General features: G+C 39.0%; 1 protein-coding gene across 1 annotated transcript in view; it reads left to right on the forward strand.

The window, feature by feature from the left end:
- Nucleotides 1–9143, forward strand: part of RAD51 (RAD51 recombinase) — a 30209-nt gene extending 21066 nt beyond the window's left edge. The window contains exons 6-10 of the mRNA XM_032417846.1: nucleotides 844–938; nucleotides 7490–7603; nucleotides 7932–8061; nucleotides 8250–8371; nucleotides 8819–9143. Of these exons, the coding sequence (XP_032273737.1) occupies nucleotides 844–938; nucleotides 7490–7603; nucleotides 7932–8061; nucleotides 8250–8371; nucleotides 8819–8942 (585 nt within the window). The 3' untranslated portion in view covers nucleotides 8943–9143. The remainder of the gene's footprint in view (nucleotides 1–843; nucleotides 939–7489; nucleotides 7604–7931; nucleotides 8062–8249; nucleotides 8372–8818) is intronic.
- The last annotated feature ends 995 nt before the right edge of the window (nucleotides 9144–10138 follow it).

A 10138-nucleotide genomic window follows, 5' to 3' on the forward strand; every position in this document is an offset into this window, starting at 1 on the left:
CTCAGAAATAGGAAAAGAAAGAAAATTTGATGCTTCTTGGCCCTTACTGTGAAATGTCCTAAAGGATTTTCCTCAGAATTTAAAGGTGAATTATTGCTCCAAAGTAGATTGCTAGGGTGGAAACTGCCCTTTAGCATCATTCACATAAAATTTGTAGAACTCAAAGGTGTCTGGCATAGGATGGGTAGCCTAAAACCAAGAATTCCCTAAGTAGCTCATAAGACAATATTGATGGCATTCCTCCCTTTTCTTTCTTTTTTTTTTAACTCTATTTTCCTTTTTCTCCTTTTGTTTATTTTTAACATCTGTAGATACTATTGGAATAAACACCTTTTTTCTTCTCTCTCGGTCATACTTTAAACTTACGAAGAATGCCCCTGGGGCATTGCCAAGCCCCTTTAGGGACCCGCAGAAGCAAACTCTGCTTAATAAAGTGAAGTGTAAGTGTGGTCTGGATGTGACAAAATTAATTGGGTATTGGATCAGGGTCTCTAACTTATTAAAGCTAAGGTAGTAAATGATGTTTCAAAGGTTTGTACTCTTGAGAGAATTGTTCGATCTTGTGTTGGTATTCAGTCACAGAATTTTATCACCTACTTGACTGTATTTCCAAGCAGTCCAACTCTGGCAAGAGTCTGGCTTTGCATGCTGTGGAACACCAGGAGTTTCATATCTACTACTAGCTGTATTTCTATCAGAAGGGAATGCCTCCTCCTCTCTACTTCTGATTGACTCTTTAAAATGTTTTTTTCCCTCTGCTTTATTGGGGGTGCGTGGGGAAGTTGATTAGTTATATCAGAAGTACAGTGTTAATTTCCACACTGTTCTTTTTGTTCTGTCTAGCTTCCCATTGACCGAGGTGGAGGAGAAGGAAAGGCCATGTACATTGACACTGAGGGTACCTTTAGGCCAGAACGACTGCTAGCAGTGGCTGAGAGGTAGGTTACTGAATTAGATGAGAGATCTTTTTTTTTTTTTTAATATTTTATTTATTTGAGAGAGAGAGCAAGAACTGGGGGGACAGAGAGAGAGGGAGAAGCAGGCTCCCCACTGAGCAGGGAGCCAGACACCGAGCTCAATCCCAGGACCCCAGGATCATGACTTGAGCCGAAGGCAGATGCTTAACTGACTGAGCCACCCAAGCGCCCCTAAGATGAGAGAAATCTGGCTGCACCTGTCACTGTAGTGATTGCCAGGGTTTGTATGTCTGAAGAGTGTTTCTTCTCTTACTGGTCTAAATCCCAAAGTTATATGTGTAGTTCAGAAGAATGACCTTCCTTAGAAAAAAAAGTACTCTTTTTTTTTTTTTTTTTTAAAGATTTTATGTATTTATTTGACAGAGACAGCGAGAGAGGGAACACAAGCAGGGGGAGTGGGAGAAGAAGAAGCAGGCTTCCCGCTGAGCAGGGAGCCCGATGCGGGGCTCGATCCCAGGACTCTGGGATCATGACCTGAGCCAAAGGCAGACGCTTAATGACTGAACTACCCAGGCGCCCCAAAAAAGCACTCTTTAAAATCTATGAGTTATTGTCAGACTGGATAAAAAACTACATCCAACTATATGCTGTTTTCTAGAGAAACACTGTAGATTGAGAGACACAAATAGGTCGAAAGAAAAAATAACGGGAAAAGACACTGCATCCAAACAGAAACCGTAAGAGAATTGGCTATACTAATATCAGACAGTATAGACTTTAAGACAAAAAAAAAATACATTACTAGAGATAAAGAGGAACATTTTATAATTAAAAAGTCAGTTCATTGGGAAAATAGAACAATTACAAACATATCCATACCTTAATAACAGGCTCCAAAATATGTGAAACAAAAACTGACGTAATTGAAAAGCAAAATAAGCAATTTAACCATAATGGTTGGGGACTATATCTCACTTCAAAAAACATATAGCTACTGTACCTAATGGTGGAAGTCTGAGTGCTTTCTCCTTAAGATCGCAAACAATACAAGGATGTCCACTCTCACCATTTACATTCCATTGAAGGTGGAATATACTGAATGTACTGGAGGTCCTAGTCAATGCAATCAGGTGAGAAAATGAAATCAAAGGCATCCAGATTGGAATGGAAGATGTAGAACTGTCTTTATTCACCGATGAAATGATCCTGTATGTAGAAAATCCTAAGGAATCTGCATATACACAAAACTACTAGAACTAAGTTGAGCAAGGCTGTAGGATACATTGTCACTCTGCAAAAAATCCATTGTGTTTCCATATACAAGCAGTGAACAATTGAAAAATTAAGAAAACAATTCTGTCATTCACAGCACTGAATTCCATTCACTGTCAAAATGATCAAAAATCAAAATAGAAATAAATTTAACAGAAGACTACAAAACATTGCTGAAAGAAATTGAAGATCTACGTAGAGAAACAGTCCATATTCATGGATTGGAAGACACAAAATTATTAAAGTTATAATTGTCCCTCAAACTGATCTAGAAATTCAGCACAATCCCTACTGTAATTTCAGGAAGCATTTGGGCAGAAATCAACAAACTGATTATAAAATTTATATGGAAATGTGTAGGACCCAGAATAGCCAAAACATTCTGGGGTACCGGAGGAGAACAAAATTGGAGGTCTTGGTCTTCTTAATTTTAAAACTTACTATAAAGCAACAATAATTAAGACAGTGTGGTGCTGGAATGGGACAGACATGTGGATCAGTGGAACAGAATTAAGAATTCAGAAGTGAGCTCTTTCATTTATAGTCACTTGATTTTTGACAAAGATGCCAAGGCAATTTAATTGTTCCTCAATAGTTGTCTTTTCAATAAATGGTGCTAATGAAGGTGAATATCAACATGCAAAAAGATAAATTTAGACCCTTACACTATACATAAAATTAACAAAAATGGATAATAGTGTGGTGAATCCTCAAAAAATTAAACATAGAATTATAGTAAAATTCAGCAGTTCCACTTTTGAGTATATAAAGAATTGAAACAGGGACTCAGATACTTGTACACTGGTGTTCATAATAGCACTAGTCACAGTAGTCAAAGGTGGAAACACCCGGCTTATTCATCACTGGATGAATGGATAAACAAAATGTCATATAAACATAAAATGGAATAGTAATCTTAAAAAGGGAAATTCTTGGGGTGCCTGGGTGGCTCAGTCGTTAAGCGTCTGCCTTCAGCTCAGGTCATGATCCCAGGGTCCTGGGATCGAGCCCCGCATTGGGCTCCCTGCTCCGTGGGAAGCCTACTTCTCCCTCTCCCATTCCCCCTGCTTATGTTCCCTCTCTCGCTGTGTCTCTCTCTGTCAAATAAATAAAATCTTTAAAAAAAAAAAAAAAGGAAATTCTCACACATGCTACAACATGGATGAATCTTAAAAACATGCTAAGTGAAATAAGCCAGTTACAAAAGGACAAAGATTGTAATGATTCCTCTTATACGAGGTACCTGAAGTAGTCAATTTCATAAAGACAGAAAGTAGAACAGTGGTTCCTAGGGGCAGGGAGTGAGGAGAATTGGGGGTTATTATTTGAGGGATACAGAGTTTCAGTTTGGGATGATAAAAAGTGGACATGGATGGTGGTGATGGTTGCACGGCATGGAATGTACTTACTCCACTGGAGTATACATTTTAAAAAGCTTAAAATGGTCAATTGTATGTCATGTATATTTATTATTATTGTATTATTTTATATTATAAATATATATTTGTTTTTTCTATTCTCTCTGGGAGGAAAAACCAGAGGAAAGCTATTAAAGCTATTAACTAAAGCTAAATCTCAAAATAGGTTAATGTAGTGTATGCTTTTGTAAAGATCAGAGTCTCCACATAGAATAGACTTGCTTCTGTAAAAGACTGATAGAATCATAAACATAGAAACTTAGGGTTCTCAAAGAATGCCTTGATTTTGCTTAAACAGATTCTCTTTTAAATTATAACATAAGGGAGTCGGTGTTGTACTTTTGGACTATAATGATTTTAGGTTAACATTAATATGAAAATACTACTTGGATTGAAGTGATATGATTGTCTTTTTGTTTGGGTTATGGATAGAAGCTTTATTCGGTATCATTTATTCAGAATTTAGGTATAAAAAAAGTGCTAGGTAAGAGAGGCTTAGTCTTTTCCCTCAAGGAATTTGTAGTCTAGTAAAAGAATGGTAAGGTAGCTTCTCACAAATGCCATAAAGAGGCCTAAACCAAGTTTTCTGGAAGTGCAGAAGAGGAAAATCACATCTATTTGAGAAGTGCAGAGAAGCTTTGTAAAAATGCAGGCATTTAGTTGTGCCTCAATAAATGGATAAAATCAAAATACCTTTGAAGAAATGGGGACCCATTGGGGTGCCTGGGTGGCGCATCAGTTGAGCATCTGACTCTTGATTTTGGCTCAGTTCATGATCTCAGAGTCGTGAGATCAAGCCCCATGTGGGGCTCTGTGCTCAGCATGGAATCTGCTTGAGATTCTCTCTCCCTCTGCCTTTGCCCCTTCCCCCTCCTCTCTCTAAAATAAATCTTTAAGAAAAAAAAAAAAAAAAAAGAAATGCCCCATTATGGTATATTTAATGAGAATGAAAATTGTCTTACTTGTGAATGCTCAAAGTGTTAAGCATTCATGTCTTAGGTAGCCATTACAGAGGTGGAAAAAATAATTTTTAAAAAATAGGAAATACCTTTATATACCAACAAGACAGAAGGAAGAGAAATTAAGGAGTCGATCCCATTTACAACTGCACCCAAAACCATAAGATACCTAGGAATAAATCTAACCAAAGAGGCAAAGAATCTGTACTCAGAAAACTATAGAATACTCATGAAAGAAATTGAGGAAGACACAAAGAAATGGAAAAACGTTCCATGCTCATGGACTGGAAAAAGAAATATTGTGAAAATGTCTATGCTACCTAGAGCAATCTACACATTCAGTGCAATCCCTATCAAAATACCATCAACTTTTTTCAAAGAAATGGAACAAATAATCCTAAAATTTGTATGGAATCAGAAAATACCCCAAACAGCCAGAGGAATGTTGAAAAAGAAAAGCAAAGCTGGAAGCATCACAATTCTGGACTTCAAGCTCTATTACAATGCTGTCATCATCAAGACAGTATGGTACTGGCACAAAAACAGACACATAGATCAATGGAACAGAATAGAGAGCCCAGAAATGGACCCTCAACTCTATGGTCAACTAATCTTCGACAAAGCAGGAAAGAAGGTCCAATGGAAAAAAGATAGTCTCTTCAACAAATGGTGTTGGGAAAATTGGACAGCCACATGCAGAAGAATGAAACTGGACCATTTCCTTACACCACACACAAAAATAGACTCAAAATGGATGAAAGACCTAAATGTGAGACAGGAATCCATCAAAATCCTTGAGAACACAGGCAGCAACCTCTTCGACCTCAGCCGCAGCAACTTCTTCCTAGAAACATCACCAAAGGCAAGGGAAGCAAGGGCAAAAATGAACTATTGGGACGTCATCAAGATAAAAAGCTTTTGCACAGCAAAGGAAACAGTCAACAAAACCAAAAGACATCCAACAGAATGGGAGAAGATATTTGCAAATGACATACCAGATAAAGGGCTAGTATCCAAAATCTATAAAGAACTTCTTAAACTCAACACCCAAAGAACAAATGATTCAGTCAAGAAATGGGCAGAAGACATGAACAGACATTTCTGCAAAGAAGACATCCAAATGGCCAACAGACACTTGGAAAAGTGCTCAACATCGCTCGGCATCAGGGGAATACAAATCAAAACCTCAATGAGATATCACCTCACACCAGTCAGAATGGCTAAAATTAACAGGTCAGGAAACGACAGATGTTGGTGAGGATGTGGAGAAAGGGGAACCCTCCTACACTGTTGGTGGGAATGCAAGCTGGTGCAGCCACTCTGGAAAACAGTGTGGAGGTTCCTCAAAAAGTTGAAAATAGAGTACCCTACGACCCAGCAATTGCACTACTGGGTATTTACCCCAAAGATACAAATGTAGTGATCCAAAGGGACACCTGCACCCCAATGTTAATAGCAATGTCCATAATAGCCAAACTATGGAAAGAGCCTAGATGTCCATCAACAAATGGATAATGAAGATGTGGTATATATGTACAGTGGAATATTATGCAGCCATCAAAAAAAATGAAATCTTGCCATTTGCAACGACGTGGACGGAACTAGAGGGTATTATGCTAAGCGAAATAAGTCAATCGGAGAAAGACAATTATCATATGATCTTACTGATAAGTGGAATTTGAGAAACAAGGCAGAGGATCATAGGGGAAAGGAGGGAAAAATGAAATAAGACGAAACCAAAGAGGGAGACAAAACATAAGAGACTCAATCTCAAGAAACAAACTGAGGGTTGCTGGAGTGGTCGGGGGTGGGAGGGATGGGGTGGCTGGGTGATAAACATTGGAGAGGGTATGTGTTATGGTGAGCGCTGTGAATTGTGTAAGACTGATGAATCACAGACCTGTACCACTGAAACAATACATTGTATGTTAATAAAAAGAAAAAAAATAGCAAATACCTTATTTGCCTTTTTTTTTTTTTTTTTGGGGGGGAGGGGGGGGGAGGGGGGGGGGGGGGGGGGGCACTAGAGGGGCAGAGGGAGAAAGAATCCCAAGCTGACTTCACGCCCAGCACTGAGCCTGACGTGGGGCTCCATCACACGACCATGAGGTATGACCTGAGCCAAAATCAAGAGTTGAACACTTAACTGACTGAGCCACCCAGGCGCCCCTTATTTGCCTTTTTTAAATGCGAAGGAAAAAAATCATTGAGGTATAAGATGAATTAAGGTATCAGTTTTAATTATACTGGATACATGTCATATAATGTTTTAACTGTAACTAGTTATTAGCAAGGAAGAATAGGAGAAATGAAATCTACTTGTACTTCTTAAAGTTTTGAGTGCTTGTTTAGAAGGTTTTATTCCTAGGGGCGCCTGGGTGGCTCATGTGGTTAAGCATCTGACTCTTGATTTCAGCTCAGGTCATAATCTCAGGGTCGTGAGATGGAGCCCGAAGTTGGGTTCTGTGCTGGGCATGGAGCCTGCTGCAGATTCTCTCCCTCTGCCCCTCAAACCCCCCCTCTCCCTCTCTTAAAAAAAAAAAGGTTTTATTCCTCTATAACAACAATTTATATGAATTTAATTGATCTTTCAGTGATTCGTTTTGTTTCAGTTCCAATTCTGTCATGTTGCATTGGTTTTTCCAGGAGAACATTTGGAACATGATATTTGGAAATTTGTTTTGGCTCAGGAGTCCTCAAAGACTAAATCTGATTTATCCTGAAGTCCTGTTCAGCAGATCTACTCCAAAGCAGTTGCTGCTGTCATTTCTTTCTAGTTTGCCTGGACTTCTAATAGAAAGGGAATTAATATTCTTTAGCCTTAACACTTCTTACCTAATCAAGCAATCGCTTTGCTAGAGATTAATTTCTAGTCTTCCTGAGTTTTCTTTGCAGTCTAAAAATGTTCTCTATTCGCTTCTAGATATGGCCTCTCTGGCAGTGATGTCCTGGATAATGTAGCATATGCTCGAGGGTTCAACACAGACCACCAGACCCAGCTCCTTTATCAAGCATCAGCCATGATGGTAGAATCTAGGTATGTGCTTAGTGGAAGACACTGAATCTTATATAGGCTATTTGGCCAAATTGATAGTAACTTGAAATAGAAATGGGGAGATTTAAGTTTTAGTTCTTAGTCTGACACTGTTGCATTGTGGTTCAGGTCAAGTCACTGCCATAATCCACTTGAACTTATTGGAAACTTTACATGTTATATAGTGCCTCAGACACGAATGCTGTACAAATATTTTAATAAAACATTTATGTACAAGTGTAACTGAATATGAAAGCTCAAGGTAGTGAGGAAGGGAGCAGAATTTGACACAGGCTCGAAATAGGCTTCATAGAGTCCTTGTTCACTGTAGGTATGCACTGCTAATTGTAGACAGTGCCACTGCTCTCTACAGAACGGACTATTCGGGTCGAGGGGAGCTTTCAGCCAGGCAGATGCACTTGGCCAGGTTTCTGCGGATGCTTCTGCGACTTGCTGATGAGGTAAGTTGTGGGATCAGGACAGAGAATGCCTACCTAATTTTCAGGGGCCTTGCTGGGAGGCCAGAACATCAGGGCCTGGTTTCACAGATAGGAAGATATATTAATCATTCATTACTTTGTGGGGAAAGGGGTGGCAGCAGTAAGGTCCTTTGGCCACAAAAAAATGACATTTATCCTTTCTCCATCAGTTTGGTGTAGCAGTGGTAATCACCAACCAGGTGGTAGCCCAAGTGGATGGAGCAGCCATGTTTGCTGCAGATCCTAAAAAACCTATTGGAGGAAATATCATTGCTCATGCTTCAACAACCAGGTAAAGTGATGGGATAGGCGACTTCGTCTTGAAATGTCATATTAACTGATGTAGACATGAAGATACATTTCCATTTAAATCCAGTTAAAGCTACCGTTGTATAATTAGACACATTTGCTAAACATAATTGTCATGCTCTAATTAGTGCATATATTTGCTTTCATTTTATAAAGGAATTAATAGCCCTCAAATTTGCAAGACTGAATATGAAGAATATGCCTCTCCCTCATTTTTAAAAAATTGTTTCAATGTGGAAAATGTACTAAGGTGGGGGGCAGGGTAGGAGTGGATTCCTCCGGGTTGGAAATGACCCTAAGGAATACAGAAAAATTCCCCAAAGTCCTAGGAAGTATATAGGTCTGAAAAAAAAATTAGATCTACCATAAATAAGAAAAATATTTTTAAATTATAACTTTCATCTGGTTGTTTTGTTTTGTTTCGGGTCAGACTGTATCTGAGGAAAGGAAGAGGGGAAACCAGAATCTGCAAAATCTACGACTCTCCCTGTCTTCCTGAAGCTGAAGCTATGTTTGCCATCAATGCAGATGGAGTGGGAGATGCCAAAGACTGAAACATTGGGGTTTTTCCTGTGATAAACCTTAAGTGCTACAGCCTAATGGAGAGGCCTGCTCCCTGGGGTTCTTCATAGGCCTCTTCCTGTTGTGACTGCCAGAAAAAGGCTTCCGGAAAAACAGCTATTGTATCAGCTTTTCTGATGGTGTAAACAGGAGACAGGTCAGTAGTCACAAACTGATCTGAAATGTTTATTCCGTCTGGAGTGTATTAATTTCTATGTGAATTATTTCGGGGGAAGCAATACCTTTCACATAGTGCCTTGACTCAGAACTAACAGCTGTCTACTGTACAATCTTTAGTTCTCTTGCAGACAGAAGCTGGGGAGACTGGATTCTTCTCTCACTGTCTGAATAATGTTGAAATGCCTGTGTGGCAAAGAAAGTGGGTCTCCTCATAGGTTCTTTTCTTTCTGCCAGTAAAATTCTGTCAGTCAGAAGCAGATTGTTAAGTTAGTTTGCCTAAATTATCTTATGTAAGAATTTTTTAGTTAAGGGCTATGGAGCAGGCCTTCTGGACCACCAGCCCTTCACCATCTACTTGGTTTTTAAGAGTAACTCAAAATAATTCTGGAATCTTAAGCATTTAGGGGCTCTTTAAGTAGATTTAGTGTGGAGCTGCTAATAAAGTAGTTATTTGTGCTGTTTACAGGAGTTATTCTTGTATAAGCTGAATATTTCAAGATAGGGCCTTTAAAATAACTTTTTGGCACTGGCTGATCAGTTTCTATTGCTTTAAAATTGAAAAATTTTAAAGGGAAGTCATATATTCAGATGATTGAGCTTATTATCCTTCAGTCTAATAGAGATTATTACAAGATGAATATCCCATGACTTTCCAGTGACCTTTGTGAGTCTTATGTTGTAGAGTCCTAATACTTGTCCAGATTATTGTACTTCAGGGGTTTGAGATCATCCTCCTCCTCTTCTTCAGACTTCTACTCAGGATGGCTTTTAACCAGCTCTTTGAATTTCAAAAGGCCTGTCAGCTAGTCCTGGGAGGAGAGGCACAGAAAATCTCTGCTGTTGCCTGTGTTGATCCTACTGAAGGCAGGGAGATAGATAGGAAGACACAGTCCATTTAATGCAGCTTTGTTTAAAGAATGGAGTACCTCTCCGGTCTTATCTTTCATTTCTATACCACGAAATAAACCTAGGATGGTATAGTAAGCCAGAGTGACAGATTCTGGAATGG

This window comes from Phoca vitulina, unplaced genomic scaffold (genome assembly GCF_004348235.1).
Source record: "Phoca vitulina isolate PV1807 unplaced genomic scaffold, GSC_HSeal_1.0 scaffold20, whole genome shotgun sequence".
Classification (NCBI taxonomy): Eukaryota; Metazoa; Chordata; class Mammalia; order Carnivora; family Phocidae; genus Phoca; species Phoca vitulina.